This window comes from Bombus pascuorum, chromosome 8, assembly GCF_905332965.1.
Source record: "Bombus pascuorum chromosome 8, iyBomPasc1.1, whole genome shotgun sequence".
NCBI lineage: Eukaryota > Metazoa > Arthropoda > Insecta > Hymenoptera > Apidae > Bombus > Bombus pascuorum.
The window spans coordinates 874963-892941 of NC_083495.1; the positions used below are offsets into that span (position 1 = coordinate 874963).

The 17979-nt window shown below is 33.8% G+C and overlaps 1 protein-coding gene across 3 annotated transcripts in view; it reads left to right on the forward strand.

Moving 5' to 3' along the window:
• The window catches only part of LOC132910093 (paired box protein Pax-6-like), a 147868-nt gene that overhangs the window by 119612 nt on the left and 10277 nt on the right, over positions 1–17979 (forward strand). For all 3 annotated transcript variants that reach the window (XM_060965539.1, XM_060965540.1, XM_060965541.1), the window contains exon 7: positions 17560–17819. In XM_060965539.1, the coding sequence (XP_060821522.1) occupies positions 17560–17819 (260 nt within the window). The remainder of the gene's footprint in view (positions 1–17559; positions 17820–17979) is intronic.

The window sequence follows — 17979 nt, forward strand, 5'->3', positions numbered from 1 at the left end:
GTTGCTACAAGAAGAGGATACTAAAAGGGAGCCAGAGAGATAGAGAGGGGCACGTTTAAGCGGAAGGAGTTTGGCAATCGATCAACACAGTGAGAACAGACGACGGCGGGGTTGGTGAGGTGGCTGGAGAACGTGCACAAGGGAACGAGGAACAGAGGCGAGTCGACGGAAAGGAAAATATTGGAAACTCCATTAGGAGTGGTGCAACCAGCCGTGCACCGGAATACATAAGCAGCTCTTCCATCGGCAGCAAACGAAGGGGAGAGAATAAACGTCGGGAGAAGGAGAAAGAAACCAACAGGCTACAGAGGTTATTACGCGATTCATTTGAAACCTTTCATTTTTCGTTCTGTTCTCCCCTACTTCGACCGTGTTTCCGTTTCTTTTCCAGATGAAACGCGTTTTCAATCGGTTTCCATTCGGTCTTCGTTCTTCCTTTTTTCACTTTCTTTTAGTTTTATTCTAATATTGATTTAGACCGATGGGAATGTAGGAGATTTGGATGAGGACACCAAGTTTAGTTATCGAGTGTTTGGACCGTCTTTTCAATTTGTATAAAGTAAAAATGAATACTTAATAATGCATACTCTTAACTTTTTAATATTTTTATATTAATCCTCCAACTCCCCCAATGTTGTACTGGTGCAACACACATTTTAAAAATGTGTGAAATTTTACCACTGATTAACATTTTTTTTCAAAAAACCCTTTTTACGTTTTTCTAACTACCCTTCTGTTTACATAAATTCACATTATAAAATTAACATTCGCGGTAAGATCGCCACGTATGTTTCCTTCTTGCATTCGTCACATTCTTAAATATTTGAATAATTTTTTTAAAAATCTGTTGAAATTCTCAATCGTTCGCTGAGCCGTTAAGAAAGCCTACTTCTACAGCCATTACAAACAATTCTAGATGTACAGATCCCCTAGCTATATATACAATAGCTATGTATACAAAAATTAAACGAAAAAAGGTTAAAAAGATCTTGTTACGTTTGGTAAGTTGCCCTTTAATTGTTCTCTTTCGCATGCGTAAGCATATGCATAAAACACATGTGTGTCTCATTCATTTGAATGGATCTATAAAGTTATAGTCTATTTGTATTCATACGACAGCATCATAAACACTGCTATGTAACATGTTCATTGAATGTGCAGTGCACAACAGAATAGACGATTTCGCATTTCTTTCCAACCATTTAACGTTAGCTGTCGCTCGTTCATGGTCCATCATATTTACTTCTTTGTCATGAAAATATTATGACGATAACATTACAAACATGAATGAGAACGTTACACAGCGCTCATTTGACTACGTGTTAATGTTTTAACCTTTTGACTGTGTAATAAGAAGATGAACAATTCAGAATGGATAATTTAGAAAATATAATGACTCGCATTAACCCATTAGTTATCATAATTCCCATTTGGAGATTATAAAACGAAATTTGCACAAATTTTTAATTCACTTTTTAATTCAAAAGACATCTAGGAATTAGACTTAATCACGAAAGTATTCGAATATTAGAAACCTTTTGTAAATATATTATGTGCGTTATACAAGACATTTTAAAATTTCATTAACACTTTTATAACTAATCTGTACAGTTCCATATTTCTATCAACACAAGTGAAGAAATAGGACCTGAGTAAAATTTGCATTCGCCAAATATGTACTATAACGGGCGTTATACTTTAGTTATTTTATACATTTTTGCATTTTTGTGCTTTGTATTTAATTGTTTATTTTTAACCTCTTAGGTACGGCTGAATTTTGTGCGGGGCTATTTCTCTGTAATGTAGAGCTAGACGCGAATTACGCGTAAACGATACAGCACTGCAATGTGTAGCGGATAATGCTGTTCTCTACGCAAGCACATTGGAATAAAGTTTTTGATAATTAAATTATAATTTTTCTTAAAGATATGACGCATATACTTTACCTTTAATAATTAATAATACAATTGAGTGTGATATATTTTAAAGCACGGTACGATACATAAACCCACGTCACAATTTTCACACTCATAGCGCGATAGTGTTTTACAAAATGCTTTTCATTTTTTATTTTGAAGCGACATTTTGAGCTTGAAGGTTCTAAAAAATTATAACGATACGAGTCGGCATATTAAAAAGAGCATCCAATAATGGTACATTTATTTTAACGAAAAGCAGCAATTGATATCTGACACTGGCGTATCAAAAACAAAGGCTATATTTTCTGTCTGTATATTGTTAACACTGTCATAAAACGTTGCGAGAACAAGAAAAGTGTGAAGCAAGACAAATGAAAAAGATCGTTTAATTCAAACGGTGAACGAATGAATAGTAGAGTGAACCACTGTAGTCTCACTATTATTCGCAATATAAGATGACATCCACTCTCTATATAAGGGCGGTCCGGTAAATACAGAGCGTCGTCTCACCGCGAGAAGTGACTAGGCAAATCAGCATAGTCAAACACTGACATTCGAAATTTTTGACAAAACTTCTAGAAGATGGAGATTTTGCAACGTACGAATGATTGTTTCCGAGAAGGGATTCGTGTCAGAGCAGTGCGAATCGAGACGCTTACTGCCATTTGGGTCCGCATGGAAGGATGGCCAAAATAATCGAAACGCAATTGGGAGATGATGCCCGCAGCCCATAGTGTACTAGCCGAAGGCGAGAAGTTTGAGACCAGGCATGCTCGTCGCCATGCTAGCAAATTTTGAAAGTGCTTACTTTTGAGACAGAGCTATTTTACTCTTGCAACAAACGGCGACGGGTTACACCGTTTTTTAATCGACTGAGGGATAGAAACCAATCAAAACCTCAGTTCGATTCGGTTATTGCCACGGAAGTTGGCGAGGATGGCGCCATGGGCCAGAAAGATCCGCCTGCCAGACGTGCGCGACCAAGTGGACCAAGCGCTGAGACATCTTGTGGTCCAACTTACCATATTGAGACGGTCAGGATGCCTGGTGAACATCGACCCTTCCCCAAGAGAAGCAATGACCGCAAGGTTGCTATTGGACCGTCAGCCGGGAGAATTCCCGAGAGACATGGGAACACACTGATTGGAGTTGGGATACCTCACCAGACACTCTTTTTGTTTGTTATATGTATTGTTTTATGTATATATTTGTATTTTTGTATATATATTTGTATTATTACTAAATAAAAGCTAATAAAAGCTTAGAAACTTGTAAACGCTCTCTTATCTTTCCTTGGCATTCATACGACAAGCCTTACAATATTAAATTTAAGATATCTTTTAAACTAATCATTTTTCGAATCAAGTACCTGTATACTCCTCTGTAGAGAATTAAAAACTGCATCGAACGCCATCTAAAAACTGTATTATGCCATTTAGAAAAGCAAAGACCACTCTCAAGTCTTGGAGGTGCATCTACCTAAATAAGATCTGGGACCATGGACAGATGTCCCTCTCAAAATAGGATAAGTTCTATCTGAAACACTTTTTTCGATTAATGTACAGTTTATATTTTACGATATTATTTATTGTAATTCCATGTTATTTTTATACCATATTATTTTATATTTAGATATTCGGTATAAATCCGGTAAAATTTAAAATGCCAAATATAAAGCTAATATGATCTGGATTTCAATTAATGAAAAAATCTTTATCGATTGTTATCGAATTGTTAATTGTTTGAGACAAGCAAAGTTAAACAGATGTATGAAGCTTTTCCAACGACGATTCGCGTAATTTATTACTTGCTGATTAATATGTTAATTTTTATCATTTGAACATCATATCATTCATATAGATACGAAGTCACTGTCGTGAAACAGTGCTTATTCGGAAAGCATTCTAGGTAAATTAATTTATTACCTGCATTAATCGGATCTAACGGAGACATCTAATCGAACTCGTTATTGCAGGTAGAAAATTAAATAAGGTAATGGAAGGTCATTAGAAATGCGATGTATGCGTTTGATACTTGTGAGAAATTGAGCGTCATTATTGAAAAACATGTTATAGAAAGAAACATAATGAGTTTACAGAAAAAATTTCAATTGATTGTGCTTTAATAAAAATTATAAAATTTTGGTATAAGAAGGACGTAGATACAGCTGTGGAATGGGGGTAATGACCGCATGCGGTGACGCCTGTGAACAGATTTGAAATTGAAATTTCACCTTAAAACTGCTGGCACCTACATTATCTCAGCAGTAGCTTTTTAAATTAACGTAGAATGATGACTTTTTATTAAATCTAAGGTAGTTTGACGATATATTAAAAAATATCGTAATCAATTCTATAAAAAATTATATTCAAACCCAAAATTTTCAATTTTTTGATTTCATATTTTATATATTATAGTGACCCAAGTTTATTTCTGAATTGCAGCAAATTGCTCTTCGTTTTATATATTGTAGCGACATTTTGAGGTTGAAGATTCTAAAAAATTATAAGGATACGAATCGGCATGTTAAAAAGAGCATCTAATAATGGCATATTTATTTTAACGAAAAGCAACAATTGATATCTGGCACTGACGTATCAAAAACAAAGACTATACAGGGTGCGCCGTTAGAATCCGGACAAAAGAAGTTTTGTGCAGAAAGTTGTTTATTTAAGTCAATACACAAAAACACATGAAAATGTTGTTATATCTCATTTAAAGGGTCCTTGCTGAGAACTTTTATTCTATGTAACCACCCTCTGCCTCTATGACCTGCTCTATTCTTGCTCTAAAGCGCGAGCACGCTGACTTCAACTGGTCGCGTTTAATTGTCGCGAATTCTGACTCGATAGCAGCTCGTAGGGAGTTGACGTTGGGGTGCCTGCATTTATTAGTTTGTCTCTCGATAACGCCCCACACGTAATAGTCCAATGGGTTTAGGTCGGGACTGTTAGGAGGCCAGAAATCTTTCGACCAAAACATGTCCACATTGTCAGAGAGCCAATTTTGAACAAGATGACTTGTGTGAGCAGGTGCGCCATCTTGTTGAAATAAATACGGCCTTCCAGAAGCCGTAATTTCCATCCACGGCTTTATTACTGTCTTCAGGACCTCCAAATAAACCTCCTTTGTGATTCTTTCGCCTTTTTGGAAGAAGTGCGGAGGCATGACGTCGCCCTCACTTGAGACAACGCTCAAAACGTGAACACTTGCTGGAAATTTGGTTTTGCCCACAACAAAATTAAATTACCGTCGATCTTGGGTAGCTAAAGAATTTTATAATTTCGACCGGCGTTCTCCCGGCGCGAAGACTTTCTATAATCGCCGCTCTTCTATCGTATTCCGGGTTTTGCTTAACGAGTTCTGTCATTTTGAGGTTATAGAAGACTTATTGACATATTTAACTAACTTCAGAGTCAATCAGCACAAACATCTGAATTCTAATATGGTGGGAACTACAAATTGAATTCTGTCCGAATTCTAACGGCGCACCCTGTATATTCTGCTTGTATATTGTTAACACTGTCATAAAACGTTGCAAGGACAAAAAAAGTGTGAAGCAAGACAAATGAAAAAGATCACTTAGTTCAAACGGTGAGCGAATGAGTAGTAAAGTGAGCCACCATAGTGGCGTGTCGTAATATAAGATGACATCCGCGAAAGCCACTATAGCGAGACATCGCACCCAAGAGGTTACATATCCTGTAAATGTATAAAAATCCGTAGTATAGTAATAACAACCAATTATTACAATTATGCTGGTAAAATTTAAAACAAATCTACATATCTACATATGTAGAAATTACAAGATACTTGGTCTAATTACTATAATGATATACGTAGTTCGCGAAAATCACAAATATATTTAAATAATCACACATTCAGTGAGACTATTTTTAACATTTATACGCTAAGGATGATTATTTATGCTGTATACTAATTTTTTATTAAATACACGTATATTAAAAGTAGAAATGAGTTCTTCCCGACAATAAAACTTCCATTTTACACAAAAATCGGAAAGAGTTCATTTTTATACCTATCACATTTTTTTCTAAAAAATATTTTGTATTAAATATATTACAATATATTACACATTTATTGTAATACACCTTAAATATATGAGTAACACCTATTAAAACCGCAAAGAGTTTAAAGAATTATTGTTACAAAACCAATGGAAGTCTACAAACCCAGTTGGAGTGAAAAAGAATAAATTGCCCTATAAAATACTATTTGTTTCATTTCGGTCCGATTTTCTGTTACTGAGATATCATCGTTTGAAGAGATCCGGATTCTTCAATAATTCTCGATCACTGTCTCTCTCACACACATGAACCTGTCACTCTCACCGTGTTACTGACCAATCACAACCACGATAATAGAACGCTGATCAGTGACAAATAGTTTCTACGTTCTTTTACTATTAGCTACTAAGCTCGTGTTTACATACGTCTATATTTCAGAATCAATTGAGATATCCATTTAAATCAATGTACATACAACAAGGGTATTCTTGACAATCCTCTGAGTAGATATAAGTAGATATAAATATAAGTAATACTTAAAAAATTCGTGATCGATCCATGTGCATCGTTTATAAAATACTGATATATTTCTAATAAATATCTCGTTACTTCTTTATAAATTTTCATATAATCATAATATCGATTTAAATCAAACTTTTAACTGTTCTCTGTGTAGATAATACTGACAAGTTTCATGATTGTCTTATTTGTTAAATACTATTGTTGATATAAAATATCGATGTATTTGTAATAAATATCTTGTAAATAATTGGTGCACAGATTTTCGGATTTGACTAGTGTAAATCATGGCAGTTCTTCGCTATAATGATAATGAAGTTTCAAAGTATTTAACACATCCCACTATACATATAACATTTTAAGTGTTCAAATATTTTCGTCGTAAGGAGGGAGTAACCCTATATACGTATCATTAAAATGGTATGTATTTAAAAAATTTCTCTTTTTTAATCCACAAAAAAATTGATTGAAATTTCAGTTACAATGAATTAATATTCAGACATGGTATCCCTATATGATGTTTCATAAGTGGGAAATACGGATACAACGTGAATGATACGCTTCCAATACAATTTTATTATCTTGATTTTCATCTTATTTCAAGCCGTAAAATCTCTATGATTTTACTTTCATCGTGAATCGAGCCCCATGGTGTATAGATATATTTAGCTTACTCACGCTCGAAAATTCTCCAAAATCGTTTTTAATATCTCTTTTTTGTGGCTAGCATCGCGCGAAAGTAATTACGAGGGTAGCAGGGTTCTGTATATCGAGTGGCTTGTAACGACTGATACAAGTTGAGAAGGATCATCCTTGGCTGCGATATGTTATACGCTATAGCTAGCGATGGGATCAAGTTCAATACGTACTCATAAATCCGAATCAAATCCGATACGTAAATCCAGCATCCGCTTCAGAGGGTTCTTAAGATATAACGGTTCGCTCGAGTATTTGCAAATTTTTAGGATTTATTTATAATTATGTATGTTCGAATATTCAAGTTTTCGAATTTCGGTGTCTCTAAATTTTGAAGCTTCTAAATGTTAAAATTTAAACAGAAAAAAACTGAACAAGACTTATTCGAGCAGCGTTTGATTCTACTTTGGAAACCTTCGTTATTTCCCAAAATACTCATAGAGGTTCGAGTCTGTCACGTATACGATAGATTGGATTTCTACTTAAAAGCACTACCCCTTTTTTTCTCGAAACACTTATGGAGGCTTCGCATCTAATAGTCAATCAACGTTCGAATCTACTTCCGACGCACTTGAGCCCATCGCTAGCTATAGGAAGCTTAAAGAGAGAGAGACGGAAAGAGTGACAGAGCGAGGGTTGATCGCTATCGTCCCGCGGGCGCCGGATAGGAATCCAACGTATAATCCGCTTCGGTCTAATGCCTAATCCCACGGACAAATTTATTGGATTCTCAGTCCTTAATGCCGAATATATGCGCGTAGAGAAGTTTCGAGTTGGAAACACTGGCGGTGAAAACGTACCCCTTGGATTAGGGGTTGGAATTCGTTCGAACAATTACTGTACCGAGTATATTAATGCCTTAAATGTTGTGGCGTTACTTATGAGGTTGGTTGTCTTCTTAATGTTGTCTTGTAATGTCTAAGGGGGTCGAAGTATATTATTATAGTTGTTTGAGAAAGTTGGATTAGGTAGGTTTTAGTTTGGTAATATTTGTTTGGGGGTAAAAATAATATTGTGATGTTTATTATGAAAATTCGTACAGCTTTAAATCACGTATTGGATAGTGTTTGAAAATATTATTGTAGTGTACAGAATGAAAATTTGTAGAGATTTAAGTCATTTACTATTGATAAACTTATGTCACCAAGAAAATGGAAATAGTGAAAATTAATTGATGCAATCATTTTACAGCTGCGTTTGTCGTATCTTTCCATTTTTACATTAAAATTTGGTTTTTGAAGCGTGCCAAGCAAAACTAGATTAAATAGTCACTACAAAACCGTATAACAAAATAAAGCTGTTTATCATTTATTTTCATAACTTCATAATTCTAGAAGGTCAACGGCCTCGACTTGTTGTAAGCTCTATAAAAATATTCAGATTAGTTTCAAACTTCACCGACATAATCATATAGTACTCGTGTTTGTTAGAATTTAATCTTAAAGTTAAGATTAATAATCTGTGGAAGACACAATGTTTATGTTAAAATAATATTCAGTGATATTTATTAAACAGAACTACAGAATCAAATGTATATAAGCGAGTGATATGATATAATTAACAACGTGTGCAAGAATTGTTGATTGTTGGCCAGTTACTCTCAGAGTAGACGTAGGTAGTGACCCATGATCCCTTAAATATTTTGAACCCCATTCTCTACACAGTAATGAGTATGACCTGTGTAAGTGTCCTGTTCAAATGCCTGTGTAGGTGTCTGTGTAAGAGTATTTATGCCTATGCGTGTAATATCGTTGTATTTCAACAGTGTTTCTTCGCGACGCTAATGAAATCTCAAAAATATATTAAGAAATATAATATATTCGTGAAAGATTTTTACAATAGCTATTCAAATACTTTTATGGGTCATTATTCGTAGAATTGACGAACTATCGATTAGAACAGAAGTTTTATTTAAATTAATAATCGTATTTTTTATAGTTAAAATTACTCTTATATTGTTGCATCGTTATATTTAAGATAAAACAGTTAACTATAAAAAATACGATTATTAATTATAAATAAAATACGATCATGAACGTCACGTAGGTATGATATAGTAAATTTTATCGTATATGTAAGGATTTTATTTATCGTCGATTTGAGAGCTATATTTGAACTTTTCAATTCTACTTTTATTTTATGTTCACCGTGAATGTATTTAACAATTATAATTTTAGTTACACAATTTGTTTCATACATTACAAAATTATACATCTAAAACCTTACGTACCTATACCGTTTTGTACTGGTTTCCCATTCGAGAATATATCGTTTAACTATCATCCCTCTCATTCTCTCTCCGTCTAGAAACCTTCCCTTGATGTAACCTCCCCCTCCCCTCTATCCATCCGTTCCATTCTTTCGCTGGTCCGGTCGGTGAATGGCCGTTACTAACGCATCATGGCCGGCTATTGTCACTGACTGGCTTTTCTAGTCGATTTCAAAATGATAATCGCGACGTAACGCGTCGGGGGGTACGAGGTGTCACGCTGGAACGAGTGGCCCAATGTGCGTAATCTTTTTTTATTTTCCCTGGCGGATACCACCCCTCGACACAGGATTCACCTATGGCGTGTCGAGACTACGGGGTTGGCTAGCGAATGCCAAAAACGTGTAGAGAAGAAAAAAAGGAGGGGAAAAGGTAGAGGGATAATAAAAATGTGCGAGCAGGAAGGGACGTGGTTGGTATTACGCGTTATTAGCCGACCCTTAATACCCTGGCTGTTTTTGCTGAATTTTCGGGCCCGAGGCTGGTGACTTCGGCTTCGCTTCGATGAACACCGCAGAATAATCCTGCTAACATCTGTATCATTGGTAGCTATTCGAACATTCGATGCGCAGGGAACGGTGCATCTGGCCCCCGTGCCCCTTGTTACCCCTTCGACGATATATAGTGTGATATTTCAACTATTTACACAGATAAGCTTATTTTAAGTATGTAAGAAATATCAGTTTCTGTTAATTCCATGGAATTTTTTGTTTATTCGTTGTTATCGTAACACATAAAATGCGATAAAAGTACTATTTCGTACATTGTTGGTAGCGTACGGAGCGCATACAAATATCAGTTTATAAATACTTCTTCCTTCGTTTGATACTGGCAATATCCGACTACGTATGTAGTGTTAATACGAAATACTACTTTTGTTAACTCTTTTCTCCTTGGCAATAAATGAAATTTTTTCCACAGATTATCTTTACGAAACCGTTAGTCGACAAACTCCAACCTAAAAATCTTAGATTCGGATTCCTTGAAAAGTTGAGTGTTCGATAGTGTTTCTACGATAGTATTCCCGAAAATTACATCCAATCTTCGACAAACTTAATTTTGTGACAAATATTAATAAATATTACTATCATTGAGTTAATTACATTAATATTATTAGTGCGTAGCTACTGTTATTAATTTTTAAAGAAAAACATAAAGAAACTATGTGAAGGCAGAATATCTTTAATAGAGTATTTAAAAAAAGATTTCAATTGAATCTTTCGTGCAATTTTGATGCATATAAAGAAAGTGAAGTATGAAGAAAATAGACACTGCTATAACTTTCCTCTGAACAAAATTTTTCTATCATTTAACAAATTCAATATTATAAGCCATCCCAATTGCGTAACGCAACCTGTATCTGTATAATACCAACAAGAATACAATTTTATATGCCAACATTCCCAATTCTCGCAGAGAAATCCTCAAAATAGTCAAACATCTTTACGAAAGCATAGAGTCGACAATTTGCGTGTATGCGGCGGAGGAGAAGTCTGAAGAATAATGAGAGCTCGTAAAGCTGTAGATTTCTACGGTCTCGCGAGCGAGACCGTTAAAACATCGTCCCTAACTCGAGAATCGAGAAACTCGAGCTATAAAGTCACGCAGCCAGTCCAGAGCAGCATCGGTGAAAAGAAAAAGCTGGCTGGGTAATGGCCGCGAGCACACGAGTGGCGAACGGCATTATTAACGCCGATAATGGTCGTCGGTGCACTTAGCTAAACGTCGCCACTTCGCCCCTGGAATTTTTCTATCGTACTCGAACGAACCACGGCTGCTACAATGGCAACCACGAATATGCCACTCGTGGCTAGTGTACAGTTTATTATTTCTCGTAACACGAGAAGTCCTCGAGAAGATTGGAAATGCGTGAACGATCATCAGAAGAGCTGGATGGAAGGGTGTAACAACAAAGGAACTATTTTTCTCTATGGTCTGAGGTTGAAGTTCTATATGGTACCGTACGCGTGCCTTTCTGCTTCTTCGAGAGACTCTCCAGAAGACAAAAAGGAACCATTTCTGGCAGGATTGGGCATTATCGAAATCAATTTTTATTTCGTTTCAGACATACCATTCTTCTTTTATATTTCGATTTTTAGTCTTACCTAAATATTTTTTAATACAATGCCTTTCTTTTCAAGTATTTTTCTACCTATTTGTGTTTTTACACTATTTAACATTATTTATATCCTATCTTTTAGATACTATTTTAAAACCCATAAAATTCACAAATACATGAAACCTGCATCCGAAAGTTCGCAGAAACCCACTTCTCGTTGCTTAACCACGCTTAAACAGCAACAATTACCCAACAAAGAAGCCAAACAACACAAGACTAACCCAAGCGTATCAAAAACGTTTCGACGAAACAACCGCGCCACTTCCAAATAGCGTTTGCCACTTTACCAATCATTGACCATCGATCAATTCCATAATGAAAAAGACCTCCCGTTCAACCATCAAGATCCCACACATTGATCAGATTTAAATATAACAATTGGTCACGAGTGAGTTACGTACCGTTGAAACTATAGTTATTGTTACGTAAGAGCGATCAAAGTAGCATTGTTTCAATCAAAAATCAATCAGCTGTTGAAAAATCGACGATCATAGGTACACGAAGAGCAATAATCAGGGTTGAACACTTTTCGTTTGAAATGGATAAAATTATTTCTTCACCCTAACACATTCAAGATTATAATACCTCATTGATAATATTTCAAATATGTTATACATATACTGATATTTTCAAATAGACTTTAGATGTTAAATTATTATATATGTACTATCTACTTAATGAGTTTTAAATTATTAATCGAAAAAGATGAAAAATAAAAAAATTTATTTCTATTGAGTTTGTGTTAAATTATTTGTATTATATATAACTCAAATTTGCTATAATAATGAATATGTATATGTATGTATTTTTAGTATCAGATATAACAAATACATAATTTCGATTGTTTAATCATAAGCAACAGATATTAAAGTAATATGTACTTAAATTTAAATAGTATAGAAATAATAAATAAAAATACAAATACATTAGAAAGATACTTGAAAATTGGACCACTACATATGAAAAATATATTCTTTAGATAATACAAAAAATAATTATGTTACAGATGATAAAGATTAAAATGTGAAATTTATGGCATTATATTTGAGCTACAAGTTAAAAATATATAAAAATGTAAATGTACAAAGTATAAAATTACATTTTTCCACTTTTCGTAATCGTTTCATACCAAGTGAGATATTTTCTATCATAAAAGGATCAGTCTTTTGTAATTTCGCAAGAGATGTCGGGAAAAAACGAAAGGATCGCAACAGATGTTGGAAGCGAGAGGAGAATGTATCGTTGGAGGGGAATCCCTTCTAGCTATTCAGTTTCTCTTACTCTTACTCTCGTCCTTGGTCTTTCGCCCCAACCAAATCTCTCATATCGTCGTTCAACGTATTATCCACCAACCCGAGTTCAAGCTCGCTCAAGCGCGATGGCCGACTTCATTTTCACGTTTCTGCTAAAGCATCAGCATTCTTTTAATTTTAATACTATGTGCATATTATTTTTGAAAATTCACAAATATTAATATTAACAGAAAACTTTATGAAAGTAAATTAACACATCAAGATTATAATACCTCATTAATAATATTTCAAATATGTTATACATATACTGATATTTTCAAATAGACTTTAGATGCTAAATTATTATATATGTACTATCTACTTAATGAGTTTTAAATTATTAATCGAAAAAGATGAAAAATAAGAAAATTTATTTCTATTGAATTTGTGTTAAATTATTTGTATTATATATAACTCAAATTTGCTATAATAATGAATATGTATATGTATGTATGTAAATATGTGTATATAAGATGTTTCGAAAACTTAAGTTAACGTAATATAGTATCTCGATGTTGATTGACTTAAGTAATTGGAAAAAAAATTTTCGAGACTAACAAACAAAACATCTAAAGTCAATATAATTTTAAAATTGAATTTCCTTGTGATATTATGCGATTTTTCTTAATTAATAATAGTCGCTAAAATTATGTAGTATAATTTGCTTACATATTACAAATGTAATAAATATCTCTACACGGAAAAGAAGCTCAAAACGTTTTGCTTTGAAATATGTTCAGATTCATCTTAGAAGAGTGATTTATTTCGAGATTGTTTTTACTAAAACTAACTTTGAATGTTAATTTTTCACATTGCTTCAACTTCGATTGTTTTCAATTTTTTATACTTGCTTTGCACTATCAATAATAATTGGACGTCAGCGACAAGTAGTAATTTATATTAACATTTGAAGGGAAAATAATAGTAATTTGTATTAATATTTAAAATGTTGTAGGATGTTTGAATTTTCCGCCTTCTTTTATGTACGCAAATTGTTCATCAATTTTTCATAAATATATTTTCCTCCTTTTTCTTTCTTTTCTAGTTTGATATATGTAGTGTTTCTTTTCTTCATACATTCTGTTCACTATTAAATGTAGAATAGGTGCAAGATTTTGTTAAATACTTCCAATAAAAAGAAATAATGATCGGAATTTGCATCGACGTTTAATGAAAAATAATATGTATAAACTAAAATACAACAATCTCTATTAAATACATCAATAATAAAAACTTACTTTAAAAGCAAAACGACCATAGATTAAAAAAAGAAGAATAAGACCAACGAAACGAAACTTAAAATTCGGAAAAGTAAACGCAAAATAGCCTGAAAAAAGAGAAAAGAGCGTAGAAAAATCGAAAGAAACAATCAGTGGAACAAAAAGAGAAAAACTAGGGCAAACGAAGTGTAAACTGTGAGAGGTGGAAAAAACGACGAAGAGAAGAGGAGAGAGGAGAGAAGGGAGAACGACAGGCGAAAAGTAGAACTAACCGGAGGCGGAAGCTACAGACAACGAGCGAAGGATGGAAGACGAAAGAAGCAAGAGGAAGAGGAAGTTCCACATTGTTCTGGATTCTACATCCTGTAGTGGAAACTTGGTGTAACAGCCCTCCGATTCCACGAGAAGTTTAGTACTAGAAACGTGGCTCCCTGCCAGCTTCCACGATGAACCTTAACCGCATCCATGAAAGGGGAGACTACGGATTATCTCTCGAGTTCTCTCACTTCCTCGACGATATCATTATGAAAACCATCGTCCTTCTTAGGAAAATGGTAATACATCACTAAACTGTAGATTTTTTTGTATTTATAGGAAATTTGAAGCTGCAGGAATATATAAAATGCACCTAATGGACAAAAATATATAAAATATTTATCGTATAGTATTCGTTATAATATTTAATAGATTAATTTAATAAGGTAAAGAAGAAATGAACGTTTCGTTTGATGATTTTGAAAGATAACACGTTTGTTAATATGTTTTAGTTTAAGTATGAGAAATCAGTAAAAAACTGTACTTTAAATTTTGTAACCTTTTTATTTATAAAATAAATTATCCAGCCAAAATTGTATTTATTAAATTCAATTAAATACAATTTATTCAATGGTAAATTTAAAATAAAAATAGAATTTAATATTTCAAGCATAGAACTCAAATTTACTATATCTTTACCATATCTTTCCTATATGGTCTTCACAATCATACTAACTAGAAGTGTCTTTAATCTGTTACAACATAAAACAGTTACTAAAATTCCGGCTTTAACCAATAATTTACCATCAACTTTATATATGATTTCACATAGTCATCTTTTATGATTATATGTAGTAACTAATAAGTTAAAAATTTCATGTTAAAGTAGAATGTAGAATAGGATCTTCCAATAGACGTATTACAGCGATCACAGTATTTATTATTAATTCTAAGATAAAATATATTAACGCGTTTTTGGTCAACAATGAATTAGCATCTGCCTAATCCACGGTACAAAACGATACAGCAGACTCCCAAAATAAGCGAAGAAAGACCTAACTCAGACAGTAAGTGTCGGAAAAGAAGCGGCAAGGCTCGACAGAAACGGGTAGCTCGACCCTATCGAGAAGTTGTTATCAGGTTTCCATTAACGCGTCGAAGACTCCAAAGCAAAGACTCCAAAGTGAAGATTATCGTCCCAAGAAGTGAAACAAAGAAGAGACTACGACGAAGGTGAAAATTAAAGCAAGAAGGTGAAAGATAGAAGCCAGAGATAAAAAGGGGAAGCAAAAAGAATAGCAGAACTGGAAGAGTAAAGGGAAGAAGAAGAAGACAGAGAGAGAGAGAGAGGAGATGGCACTTTGCACGGATGACAGAGGCGTATCGTGCAAGGGAGAACAGGGACACTGGCGTCGGGACGCTCGACGTCTTATCGTGCGTCCCTCTTTCCCTAGCCAGCCATTCCACCAGCTTCCCCACCCTCCCCCCAGTGCAACCCCCAGGCAGTTCTCGTCGTCGAGCCAAAACCCAGTGACGCCTCGACGCGCTCACCCAGAAACCGACGATAAGGTTCGCCCAGCAACGCCTCCTTTCCCTCGAATCCTCCCCCTCGCGTTTCTACATGCACGTATACATGCACGAGACCGTGCACGCACGTGGATATTTATATAAGAAAACTGACGAAGGCCTCTGTCGACGACCCTCGAAAAAGAAGGAACGAAGAGGGAGAGGGTCAGTAAAAACTCGCGACGTTGTATGGGATCGATAAAGTTTGGGGATCAATTTAGAGAGGATTTCGCGTGATTCGCGATTATTTTTTTAAGGGGAGTAGAAAATTTTGATATGGAGAAATATAACTACATAGAAACTAGATTGGAAGTATTATCAGATTATTATAAATTAGTAGTAGTATTACTTAATCTACTGCATCGTTATAGATAGTAAATATATTTATAATATATAATATATGGTATATAGTAAATATTATTTTATTGGTGTATTTTATTCCGTAAACTTTCTTTGTAGTGTGAGACAAATAGCGATGAATTTTATTTTTAAATTTCTCAATTCAACATAGAACTTAATTTTCTGTGGAAATCTATTTTAAATCAATCAATTATATAAATTATTAGTATGATTCATGTTTGAAGGTAAAGTTATAGGTATTTTTAAGTTAAGTTTAACGATTTTTTGATTGAAATTTTTTAATTTTTTAATCCTTTTCGAAGAACATGTCATGGAAAATGAAATTACAATTATACAAGAATCAATGGATATAAAATTTTATTCAAAATGAACACCATTGGTTCCAATTATTTTACATCAGTGAATAACTCCATAATTCCTTTGCTGCCTCATTTGTGCTTTTATATAATTTATATGTATTCGGCTTGAAATGAAACACTTTATGCGAATAACCTTTAAAAAACATACGTGTAACGGAAGAACCAATAATTATAAACCAATAAATTATTATAATAAACCTCTACGTACATATTTTAACAGAGAACTATAATATGAATAATTAATTGATACAGTAATTTCTTCTTATCATCTGGATATATTCAATTATTAACAATTGTGAGTTAATCTCAAAACTTTGATATCGTATATTATTAATTCATAAATTCCTCTCTTCTGTTAATTATTCCATTAGATATAGAAACACAACATTTACTTTATCTGATATCTCTTTTCATGTCTAATTGTTTAATTTATATTATCTTAATTGTCCCTTTTATTCAGGCTTTCAGGAAAACGCTTTTATACAGGTAATCCGAATATTAGACTAGGTATATCTGTCAATAAAATAACAGATAGATCGATAACTTATTGAAAAATGAAAGAACATAATATGTATATCACTAACCCAACTTAAAATCACAATTGTAAAATGAACATTTTAATATTTGATAGGAATTCGTAACAAAACAAATTTTTCTAACCACCCAATACAATATCAACAGTGACTCGCGAAAGTATTTTCACATATACCATAAAAAACATTTATATACATGTATATTGTACGTGTTACGTAAAACATTTAGAACTGTAATGAGATACGATTGTCATGATTATACTGGTTTCTCAACCAATCTGAAAATGTACATATATAGAAATTGCAAGACATTTGCTGCAGACGTATATGCATTTAGTAAAAGATTAATAAACGCATAAACAGCCATCTTAAATGTATAATAAATTTTAAAAGTTAACTCATAAATTGTTAACTTATTTTATAGTTGCAGAATTGGAGGGTGGTACACATTCGGACGAAACGAACAGTGGAGGTGACAACAGCAACGCCGGAAGTGTATCCGGAGGCACGGACGACGATCAGGCGCGTCTTCGCTTAAAAAGGAAGCTTCAAAGGAATCGTACAAGCTTCAGTAACGAGCAAATCGATGCTCTCGAGAAGGAATTTGAGAGAACGCATTATCCAGACGTTTTCGCCAGGGAGAGACTCGCTGGAAAGATTGGTCTACCGGAAGCTCGAATACAGGTGACTACATATATATATATTCTCTAACTATATACAGTGAACCGCATTAATGTTCAAGCGCCACGATTTGCAGAACATTATTATTATAAACATCTATTTCTAATAGTTAACTAGTTATCTATTTTTTAATATATTAAAACAAATATTGCAGTTAATAGAA